The sequence below is a fragment of the Mchenga conophoros genome, linkage group LG15 (assembly GCF_057382185.1).
Source record: "Mchenga conophoros isolate Kocher_MC1m ecotype Shallow Benthic linkage group LG15, M_conophoros_male_GT1.1, whole genome shotgun sequence".
In the NCBI taxonomy this organism is placed as follows: domain Eukaryota; kingdom Metazoa; phylum Chordata; class Actinopteri; order Cichliformes; family Cichlidae; genus Mchenga; species Mchenga conophoros.
Genome location: NC_140540.1, coordinates 40084632 through 40096762, shown reverse-complemented (window position 1 = coordinate 40096762; position 12131 = coordinate 40084632). Strand labels below are relative to the sequence as shown.

The 12131-nt window shown below is 41.6% G+C and overlaps 1 protein-coding gene across 21 annotated transcripts in view; it reads right to left on the bottom strand.

Annotated features, from left to right (window-relative positions):
• Window positions 1–3917: 3917 nt before the first annotated feature.
• Window positions 3918–12131, bottom strand: part of adgrl2a (adhesion G protein-coupled receptor L2a) — a 91345-nt gene continuing 83131 nt past the window's right edge. For 7 of the 21 annotated variants that reach the window (XM_085245742.1, XM_085245747.1, XM_085245746.1 and 4 more), the window contains 4 exons: window positions 11917–12013; window positions 10219–10347; window positions 9503–9520; window positions 3918–7741 (listed from right to left, as the gene is read on the bottom strand). In XM_085245742.1, the coding sequence (XP_085101868.1) occupies window positions 6900–7741; window positions 9503–9520; window positions 10219–10347; window positions 11917–12013 (1086 nt within the window). In that variant the 3' untranslated portion in view covers window positions 3918–6899. Of the gene's footprint in view, window positions 7742–8327; window positions 8381–9502; window positions 9521–10218; window positions 10348–11916; window positions 12014–12131 lie in introns of all 21 variants that reach the window. The other 14 variants (XM_085245745.1, XM_085245750.1, XM_085245760.1 and 11 more) reach the window with 6 other exon arrangements.

Sequence of the window (12131 nt, the reverse complement as noted above, 5' to 3'; positions counted from 1 at the left end):
AAGCGCTTTACATATCCAGTCATCCACCCATTCACACACACATTCACACACTGGTGATGGCAGCTACATTGTAGCCACAGCCAGCCTGGGGCGCACTGACAGAGGCGAGGCTGCCGGACACTGGCGCCACCGGGCCCTCTGACCACCACCAGTAGGCAACGGGTGAAGTGTCTTGCCCAAGGACACACGACCGAGACTGTCCAAGCCGGGGCTCGAACCGGCAACCTTCCGATTACAAGGCGAACTCCCAACTCTTGAGCCATGATCGCCCCGCTACTGCAATGCAAAGATTGCAGTAGCTTTCCAGCCGTATCATATTTCCTTCTTAAATGTCCTTTAGAAACAAGCAGGCTAGGCGAGTGGACATTAACTGGTTACATATTCCTTCTCCTCTTGTCAAATGATGAATAAAGATGTTACTGCTGTGTGAATACAGCACTATAATGGATTATTTTACATGAGACACGGCATACAGTAGGTGTCTTGTGAGTGGGAGTTATCTGTATTGGCCTGCAGAAGCTTGTACACAGCAGGAGATCCTGTAGTTATTGCTTGAGGCTTCCCTCCGGCAAGTGCCAATGAGTTTATCAGACGAATATTAGATTTACTGATAGGACGGAGTCTCTCTGTTGTGAAGGACCTGAACACAAGATTTAAAGAATGCATCATTCCTGATTACTAAAAACTATGTGATAACTCATGTAATTACATAAGAAAATTGTATTATACAATTTATTAAACTCTGTGGGAACTGGACATGTGCAGTGTGTGATGCACTGCATATATTAGTCAGAAACAGTCCAGATGAAATGATACAGTACTGGTACTGCTACACCTGCCAGTACAAATATTATATTTTATTTCCTTTTTCTTCGTAGGTGTGTTATCAGCTAATTGCCTTCAGTTTTTCTGCTTCACTTTAATTACTTGTGTGTTTTCTCTTATTTCTGGTTAACAGTACACTGGTTCCATCATTGCATGTTTATAATATGACAATTTTATTTGAACTCCTTTCGATTGTTTATGTCAATGTTAAGGGCGCACTAATCCAACACGGTTGCTTTGCGAGGCTCACAGTTTTTAATGTTCGCAGACCTGGAGGCAGGCGTATTGAGATGGAAGGACCTGCACTAAGAGTGAGGAAAGACAGCAGATCTTTGACAAATTCAAAAGTCTGGGGATGAATGGTTTATTTTGCTCTCTGTTTGTGAAAGGCTGGAACAGCATCTACAATGACTTTTAATGATCGTGGCTCAAGAGCTGGGAGTTCGCCTTGTAATCGGAAGGTTGCCGGTTCGAGCCCCTGCTTGGACAGTCTCGGTCGTTGTGTCCTTGGGCAAGACACTTCACCCGTTGCCTACTGGTGGTGGTCAGAGGGCCCGGTGGCGCCAGTGTCCGGCAGCCTCGCCTCTGTCAGTGCGCCCCAGGGTGGCTGTGGCTACAATGTAGCTTACCATCACCAGTGTGTGAATGTGTGTGTGAATGGGTGGATGACAGGTTGTGTAAAGCGCTTTGGGGTCCTTAGGGACTAGTAAAGCGCTATATAAATACAGGCCATTTACCATTTAATGAGATCGCAAGAACATTTATGAAACCGCTTTAATTTTTTTTCACAGTTTAAATGCAATCAAGAAACTTCATACAAATAAGTTAATCGCCATGTATCGCACCTCACTGCAGTCTGTTGTTTAGTTGTTTCGTCAGGAGACGCCAGGCAAGTCAGAAGGAAGCTGAGGGATGTTTTAAGACTTAAAGCCCTTCAGAAGTACACATTTACACCACTGGAGACTCCAAAGCGCTCACACTGGCACGGTTTTGATATATTTCAATAAGCTAGACATTGATGTCTAAATGCATAATTGTCTGGCCAGTCTATCCATTAATCTCAACGACTAGTTCGCGATCCTTACTGTCCTCATGTTTGTGCTTAGGATTTGTCTTATTCTGATTACAAGGACTTTGTGGGCTTCACCTTCAAATTCAGTCATAGGAAATAGCTGTTCCTCCTTGAGGTAAATGGGAACTCTGTATACTGGCAGGGAATGGCTTATTTCATCTTTTTTTTCCTGAGCCAGTCGCTCTCATCCTTTTTTCATTTGAAATCCTGCATCTAGTAATTTCATAATTATGGGAGGGGATTATAACGAAGGCAGCTGGAGCTGCAGGTTAATTGGATTTTTCACCTCAACGGGACCGGATCTGAGTCGCCCATGGGCCGCAAATCTGCACATTTGAAGTTGGGGACAGGACAAAGGAGGCTGGGGGAAGAAAAGAGTAAGCAGTTAAAGGGTCCCCTTTGACTTCAAGAGTATGGGAAGTTACTTTTGTGCTGCCAGTTACTGTTTGTGGTTTCAGAGGTTTTCCTTTGCTTGTACACAATCGCCTTCATTCACGCTGATGGCATCTATAATTGGCAGTGTTTTCCGTTCACAGGAGTGACTGCTGCAGAAGCTATTGCAGCAGCTATTGATAACCTCAGAGAAATAACCAGAGGGTTTGAAAATGAACTTCTTAAACAAACTTTCAACAAATACATGAATGCATACTACTTGCAAGAACAGTCACACTGTGCTCTGTTTTTGAAAGAAATACCAAATTGACTGGCTTGATCACCGGTGGTGCAGTGGTTAACAGTGTCACAGCAACAAGGTCCTGAGTTTGAATCCTCCGGCTGCCTTTGATGTGTGGAAATTACATGTTCTGCCCAAGCCTGCTGGGATTCTTTCCCGGTACTCTGGCTTCCTCCTGGTGCAAAGACATGCATGTTAGGTGAATTTGTGATTCTAAATTGGTTCGTAGGTATGATTGTGAATGGTTGTCTGCCTCTCTGTCTCAGCCCTGTGATAGACTGGTGACCTGTGCCTCTGATAAAAACATGGGACATAAACAGGCTCTCTATATACTAAAAAAATTAATTAAAAGAAAAACAGAGATCTGCAATAAAACACACCCACATACACACCACAGAGCACAGATTGGAAATACTCGTACTCTGCGAGCCAGCCCACAGCTTGCCCCGTGACAGCAGTGACGAGCTTCAACCCGACAACTACCCTGAATTTACTGAAGAAAATGGATGGATGGCTCATAAAATGCATTTAAGCACTTGATTAAAGTAAAAGAATTGGTGTGAATTTATTTTAAAAATGATTATAACATCTCAGTCGATCTTAAACAGAGGAGTAGTTAAACAAATAGCTTTTTAAATGTCTCTTTTAAATCTGCTTTCTGCAAAAGATTCATTGTTTCACGTTTCCTGGAGACGGAAAATGATGCTGGAGACGTTCGGTGCACTCTGGAAACGCACATTAAATCTTTTCATCGACAGCAAAATGTCTTTCATGCAATTTCATCATATCCTACAGAAATCCTTAGATCCTGAAAATGATCTCAGACTTGACAATCAGACAGTCACAGCTATGTTTGGTCAGATGTGACTCACATGCTTCTTTCAGTCAATAACCCATTCGTCTTAAATAGTTTCACTCTGATTCTGCTGACAGTATTCTCTACTTCTGTTTCCAGAGGCTGGCTTGTTCCTCCGTGGGAGGAACCAAGCTCTCAGCCCCTCGGCTCCTGGCCTACTTCTGAATCAATGTTTGACAAAGGGCGAGTCTCTCCCTCAGCAAAAGGCAGGGAATTAGAGAAGATCTTGAATGGTGAGAAGGCCACACGCAAAGCTAGAGGCTGTATAGTCCACATTCTCTAACAGAGACAAACAGTCAGTGTGAGATCATATTTCCCTGTCCTCAATAATGAAAATAAACCTGCTTACACACCAAGTTTATCCACGTCGAAGGTCACCGTGTCGGGATAAACAAACCGCAGTTAGAGAGAGGGGTGAGGAAAGGGTTGGCAAATATTTGTTTGCCTGTATTTTATGAAGACCTGACTACTGACACCACTGAAACTTGAGCTTCTGCTGTTAAAATGAACTTTATTTTACAATTTGTACATAATCTTGCACTGGAGAGTTTTTTTTTGTTTCAGGTAAACAGATAAATCGGGTGAATGGTGCTTCTGAGTGAGATTTATCCTGACAAGAACAATGAGCAAAGACAAACCTGCAGATCTGACAATGGAGCATTGCTTTCAGTGTTAACTGTGGTGGTAGTTTTGAGGTTTAACACATTGTTCTGCACTCAAAAACGCATTTTTTCCCTCTGTAAGTGTGGGTTAGCCACTTCTTTTTAATATGCATTGTCAGTTTAGCATTACTTTTGACTTTTACAGGACATATTTTGTCATTCCGCTGTCAAAAAATACTATCAATTCATTATAATATTTATATTTGTCATTCTTAAGACTAATTTTATGCTTTCAAATTACGTGTACGCTATCAAACGTTAAGGGATGTTAAACAGATAAAATGGCGCTGCATGTTTTACAATGCAGGAAATCAATATGCTTTTTTTCTCATTATTATGCATGTCATTATGCCTGCCATTTCAACAGTCAACAATCACCACAACACTTGATTCCAAACTGACATTCAAGGGGTCTGTACAAGAGATCACAAAAAAAGGAACATAATTCTTCTATGACAATTTGAAGCCTCAGATAATTGCACAAAATGTCACGTAATTGTTGAAAAAGTCAAAACAACACACAGCCCACACAGTCTTATGTGCACTGACATAAAGTGCATTTTTGCTAAGTTCTGAGTCATTTCCTTCAATGCCAAATGGTAAACAGTGCAATTTCCAGCAACCCTGCTGAGAGCTGTCACTCTGCCTCAACTGGTGTTATATTAAAATGCTTCAGAAATTAGCACTACCTGAGGCATAAACCACCCAAGAACTGACTGTGGGCTCCAGCAGAAGCAGACATTAATTAGAGCAAATATGTGTCATAGCTGGACACATTATGTATAATATATTTCTACAGCCGGAGCCAAGTGTTACATTGACCCCTTGTTAGGTCTGTGGACACATTTCCACTCCCACACGGCATTTTAAGCCAAAATCTTACTACAAGACTTCTGTACTGCCAGACCCTTTAATGGCGCTCAGTCTAGTGCTCATTTAAAAATATACTTAGTGGACAATGCTTTGAACCAGTGTCGGGTTTTTTGTGTTTGTTTTTTTTTAGCCTTTATTAGTGTCACAACCACACAGAGGAACATTTACAATGCAGTTTTCCTACCTGAGTTTCTCATCTTTGAATCACATGGAAAGATTTGGCTTCTCTATAACACATACGTGCTCTCTAAACTCTGCAGTTAGCAAAGAAATAGCAGGAAAAGAAAGCAAATAAACGCTCTAGAAAATAAATTCACTAATTTACCTGTCAAGGTGCTCGGGACTTAACTTGTAACCTGAGTCAAAAGTGTATTTTGTCCATAGCAAAATAATAAAAGCTTTTTTCTCAAATAGTACCAAAACCACAAACCATTAAAAAGCAACTGGCATTTGACAAAAAATCTCACATTTATTTTATTTGTTAAACAAGTGTTGAACTTTACATCAGTCTTAAGTGAAGAGCCCCTTGGTAACATGTTTACATAAAAAACATGAGCTACAGTACAGCATGTATACCAGTGCTGGAAAATATTCACACATTTCCCATTTATTTATTCTTTTTTTTTTTTGGAAAGATTTTAATAAATAAAATATCCAAACCCAAGCGGAAGAACTACATTTATGATAGGAACTTTATTGTTCAAAGTCGCTCGTTTCATTTGCGCTTGCCCACCACTCTGCCGTTACTTAAAAAGATCTATATCTGCCAGAATTACACAAAAAACTGTGCAATGCATAAGTCACCTTAACTGGGGTTTTTGCATTCCCATTCTACCAAAGTAAATGGCAAAGTCAAATAAACATATTTAAACATGGGCGATATCGATGGAAGAAAAAAACACTGTTCACAAATGGAAAAGGTGATAATGCATCTTTGTAATTAGTTGACTCGATCTCTCTTTTTATAAGCCTTAACGTTCAAACGCACTACCATGAATGAAGTGTTGGAACCATAAACACACTGTATAACATATGTGCAACTTCTACACAATAGTCTCTCAAACGTTAGATTTTGCAATTATAAGGTTTCTTCATATTTATGGTTTCCCATTGAATTTTTTTATTTTACACTAGCAATACAACAAAATATATATTTTAGCCATTTTTCCTTGACAACAGTTCAAGTTACAGTTGAGAAAATATAAGGCCTGGGGCTTGATTGCTAGTGGTTATACAATCCAAACTTGATGGTGATGGAGACCGATCAGGACCTTATATTCCTTTTCTAACAGTTTGATCAGGAACATTTTGCAAACATGTCCATGTCCTGGTCCAGGGGTACTGTTCTGTATACAATATTTAAAAAAAAAATAACAAAAAAGAAAAAAACAGGCTTCAGCTAGGTTGTTGGGGAGTGTATGTACAGCCTTTTGACTGGGAGGTTGCTGATTGGATGTAGCCAGTATTGATTCTTTCTCGCTCTCTCTTTTTTTCCTTTTTTTTTTTTTTCTTTTTTTTTTACATTTTTTTTTTAATTTTCGTACCTTAAAATTTTCTCAATTAATCAACAGCAGCAGCACATTTAAATACATAGTTGGCTTGTCTCTTAAAATTGAAATTTAACTCTGCATTTTATGTACAGTCTCATTAAAACTCTGCACTGCCATAGCTGTGCTCCAAGTCTATTGGTCTGCAGGGAAGTTAGGAAGGGTGGCATGAAAAGAAGATGGCAATGGAGATGTAGGTTTGCAAATGGCTAAGTGTAAATGGCGGGGCTTTTAAGCTCTCGTCAAAAAAGCAAACAAACCCCAAACAAACAAACAAAAAAACCCCATTAAAAAAAACAAAGAAAAATGCCTCCCTTCCCTTTTATAATGTCCTCCAAGAGTTCAGGGCTGCAGGAAGGCTGGGAACGGTCTGGGGATGATTTAAATACATTTAAAGGCTTGTCACTAACTGCATCTGTCCTTCTCGTACGTCGCCTTCAGGGATGCTGTCCTCTTTAGTAATGGGAATAATGTAACCATCACTGCTCCCTCGGCCTATCTGGTAATAGGCTTGGAGCTGCTGGCCACCCCCCAAGTTAGGCATACTCTTGTAGTAAACGTCCTCATTCTCGCTCCTTTTGGAGGGGGACAGGTCCTCCACAACATCAGGGCTGCTCTCGGGGTACGGAGAGTCTTTCAGATTAGGCATACTAGTGTACAGGGAGTCCCTGTTTGGGGACTGCAGACTATCATCGGGATTGGTGGGTGTCAGCTCGCTGACAAACGTATCGACTCCCCCATCGGTCCTCACCTTCTTCTGGGGTGCATACAGAAGCGAGTGAGTCCGCTGGGGGATGAGAGGTGCCTCCAGCTCCTGGTGCAGCTCGAGGCCCACCGTGTCACCCACGTGGACCAGAGACGAAGCGTCGGCCACAATAGCGTCATCTTCGCTGCTGCTTCCACCTACCACCGTCACCTTGGGCGGAGCCCGCTCCGTGTGGTGGTGATGGTGGTACTGCGGTGGCTGCTGGTGGTGGGGTGGATGATGTAAACTGTGGTGCTGCTGCTGTTGCTGTTGGTGGCTTTTATTACAGGCACGCAGGTTGTTGTGTACTAGCTCGGAGATTATCATTTTCTCAAAGGCAGCATCGTCCAGACTCAGGCCGCAGTCTACTACCTGCACACTGTCGCCAAAGTCCCCATTACGGAGCGAGTAGCTATTATTAAAGTTACCATTTAGCGGTAGAGTATCCATTGCACTTGTGTCCCTCACCGCATTGTTCAGTGAGTGCCCTGGAAGGAAAGGCAAATAGAGGGGATTTCACATTAGTCAAACACCAATAACAGCAGGGGGAATAAAACAGAGCATTAATGCTGTTTAGGATGCAGTTTCACATGGAGGTCAAATAAAGCCATGCCGTAAACCTGTTAGTTAGGCACAATCCTCAGCATACGCAGGCATGCATCACTTGCGTCGAGAAATCATTTTACTTTCTCACATATACATTTTCACTTTCCCTTTTAAAAAGCTGCTTTAAGAACAAACAGGAAGGGGTTTGTGCGCTTAGTTCTGCCACAAATGTGAAAAAGATCCCAAACAACATTAAGAAACAGACAGTAATCACCATCACAACACACCGGGCAAAAAGTGGATGTCCACATGTATGAAGCCACAGACGGGCAAGCTACGACACTTAAAGGTTTTCTAGCAACTAATAGGTTGGATGTGCTGAACTAAAGAAAAGGAAGGAGATGGCAAACGATGACATAAGACAGAAAAGGGAAAGTGGTCATGGGACAGCCATCTTTGTTCCCACTACAAGGGGAGCCCACAAGCAGCACTCCACCATCACCACACACAGCAGGTGAAAGGACTCACTTTAGACAACTCACATCATGTCTGTCTGCTCAGGCTATCTGGTCTAAGAGCAGCTGATGTACAAAAGAAAGTAAAATGATTTATTGTAACATGAAGAATCACTCAAAAGAACAACAAAATGTAACGGTCTTAACTGCAACTTAGCAAGAGCAAGGGTTCAGCAAATGAAATAATTAAGCATCGGCTAGCTTTTAGTTTTCCGAGCTAACTGCCAGCAGCCGCTTTGTTGTCGTTTTTTTTTTAAGTTGAGTTTGTGTCGGTACACTTGCTGTCCATTAGTTGGCAGCTTGTGTACCCAAAGCTGGCAAAGGTCAAAGCCTGCCCGCAGTTCGGCACTTGGCATCCGTCACAGTAACAGTTCCCAGTGAGACCCCGGTCACTAGCAGAACAGCTCAAGAAAAAAAACAGCTGCTGCTGAGGTCAGACTCAGTCATGTTAGGAATTTCTCAAAGCATGGAGGTCATGGAAAGCAGCAGAAAAATGTATTTGTAATACCACGACTGAGAAAGGAGATAAAGGAACTCTGCTACCACTTTAATTATAACATTAATTCAATGTCCATGGCAATTCATTATGTCTCTGTCCAGGAGGGGTGGACCGATTGTGACTAAAGGGAAAGATTTTACAGAGATTCTGTGGAAATTTCAAAAAAAAGTATGAAGAAGGAAAACTAAAGCTGAACAGCTGCAGCCATGACATCCACGTGTTTATGCCCGCTAGACGGCAATTTAGTGTCCAGACGGGTGTTTCTGGGGAAAAACAGTGCGGGGACACTACTGGACACTGAAACTGCTGTATGCCACACAAGGACAAGCAACTGGAGAGAAAAGAAAAGACATGAAAAAAAAAGGTAGAAAGAAAAGAAAAAAAGAAACCTGACAAAAGCTGTTCTGACGGGGAGAAAAAAAGCAACACATGTTGTTTTGGTTAAATCTCAAATTAAGCAAAAGAGACAATAGCAGAGTAATAAGCATTTAGAAGCTCTGGAAGAATATTTGATATTTTATTGTCTTTCAAATTTGGGTAGATAATTTTGTGAACCGCTTGCTCACTGAGTGTGTGTTAATGGCCTAAAGTGAACCAGTGATTGTGCCGGGGTTTTGTTGGTTTTTTTTTAATAAGCATGCTGAAAAAAATTTACATTTGATAGGCAAAGTTAAGTTTTACTCCCATACTTGTCTCTCTGTAGGTCACTAGAAGGAAGCACAAGGGAAAAGCACAAAACATGACAAAGGAGGCCATTTCAGTTTCAAAATAGAATACATATATAGATATATATAAAAATAATCACAGCACAGTCTTTACAGTGTGGTGTATGCTCAAAAGTCACCACCAACTGTACAGTAAAACTATCTGTGAAAGTCTGCATGTGTATGCAGCTACTAATGCAACGCTGCATGATTTTTTCTTGCAGTTTAATGTGTTTTGAAGGGGAAAATTCCCTCTGAAGCAAACCAAAACTAACAAACGACCTGTTCAATTCAGGAGAATTCATCATAATAATCATGCAGATTATACTGCGGCTGCACAGTTTGCATTATTTTAAGGCAGAACGTGTAGTATCTCTTTCCCATCTTAATCATCACGTCCCATGCAGAGTATGGATATTAGAAATACGAGAACACATATGAGACTCTATTGAGGCGAACCACAAAAATCTCTGGCGTGCATGAAAATGTGTGCATTTTCACACAGACACACACACACATTCTCTCACTATGTAGTGTGTCAAGCATTTGGGAGACAGTGATTCAGAAGGAAAGGTGATACTGCCGAACATCCTGCTTTTCTTTTAGCGTGCCGTACACTGAAGTGAGATACAAAAGAGGGAGAGAGCAGGTAAAGACAGAAGAACAGGCAGAATGCAGGTGAAAGTATCAAGTAAGCACACCTGGTGAATTAAACACTGGAGCTGTGGGAGTGTTACATACGACTGTCTCAGCCAGTAAGGTGTTATAAGGGTTGTTAGTGCCTTGTGGTCGCAGGAGAGGATTTGTTAGTAGATAGTTCCCGGTCATTCCTGGAGCAGCAGGACAGAAGAGGAGCATTGAGAAAAAGAGATCAAGGAAATTAGCAGCAGTTTGTGTAGAGAGGCGTGTGGCGTCACTTCTCTTTTTACGCGAAATCTGAAACGTAGTGATCGTACAGAGAAAAGTTTGAGGAGCAAAAATATTCAACTTTGTGCTGTCCTTCTTCAGTTATTTAGTTCATTACGTGTGTTGAAAAGCATTTATAACCCATTTATTTACCAACTAACATTTGAAACAGCTGTGCTCATTACTGCAATTTTTCACACTTCTCGCATTTTTTAAGTCAAGCTCGGTTATTAGTATTATTTTCCTCCCAAAAACAGCACCCTGTTATTGTGCAGAGGTTTTGCTGTTGGACCAGGTCCAAACATAAGTGCTCCCAAGAGACCAAGGCGAACACGTCCAAGTCAAAGTTATTATTAAGTCTTAATTTTTTGCCACTTTCTTCCAAAAGCTGATCTTCTTTCCATTCCCCCCCCCCCCCCCCCCCCCTCAGCTTGCAGTGTGTTTTAAGGATCTGAGGTATTTCGGCTGCCATTTATCACCTGTGTTAAATGCCATCTGTCAGGTTGAGAAGTCTCCAGGGATGTTTTTAATGACAGGGAAGTGCTTCTAGGAGATAGAGCCATCCTTCAGTGCACTGTCTCTCCAGGGTAACGAGGCAGCTACACCCCAGAGTGATCAATATCCAACCTTTACATTAACATCTCCAGGAAATTATACTGATCGCCCCCCCAAAAAGACTTCTATTTTGATGCTGATGTATCAGCAAGCCAAAATGTGTTTTAAAGCGCTAGGTGTAATGTTGTAGTTTGTGACAAGTGACAGCAAAATTTTAAAAAAAAGTGACCGCAAAGAGAAGCAGAGACAGGAGTCGAGAGGAGGGAGTGGAGTTAAGCTACCTCGGTGTAAACCCTCTTTCCCTTCGCATGCTTGGAAAGCCATTTCAGAGAGCAGCAGAAAGCCTAACAGCACACTAAGCACTCCAGGTCAGCCAGAGTTGAACATCATCTTCTCATCATCATATTTGTGCTCAAGCTAAATAATAAATGACAGTTTTTTTTTCTCCCTCCCACTGTAAAGTAAGAGAGGTCACCTTACATGCCAGGCTACAAACCGCCTTTTTAAAGCAATGTTAAGATTTTCCGAAAATAAAACTTTGCACCCCACCCCTTCCCCGCCTTTTAAGTTTTGTCTATGTTTCCCCTGAGCTTTGGTATAAACTTTGGACAGCCAGCACTTAAATTAGAAAAAAGTTCTTCCAGCCTTGCCCCAATTTAAGACTGACATGACTGGCCAGAATGACAGCTCACAGAGTATTTGAGGATGGATTGTTGTAATCCTTTGCTGGCAGAACAGGGAGACCACACTAAAGACCTAAATCTTTTTTTTAAACCGTACTGCTCTGTCTTTTCAAGCTGAATCATTTATTACGATTACCAGAGTAGGACCCTAGACGGTGTTGGTGAGATCATTGGAACTTGAAGGAGGTATTTTTAGCTGGATGATGAAATGTGTGCATAGGTGTGCATGTGCAGAGAAATGAGGTGTGAACTGACCTTGGTTAAGGGTGGAGGTGCTGTTGATGTCACCTGAGATAAAGGAGGACTCAGATTGCTTTCTTACGGTGTCATTCCACATTCTCCTGATACGACTCTGTCAGGTCAACAAGGGACAGCCATTAGGACTTTAAACAAGCCCGTTCACCTTTCAGATCAACTTTCATTCGATTTCCCTCTACGTGCTACACACTATAAAACAAACCTACTAATCT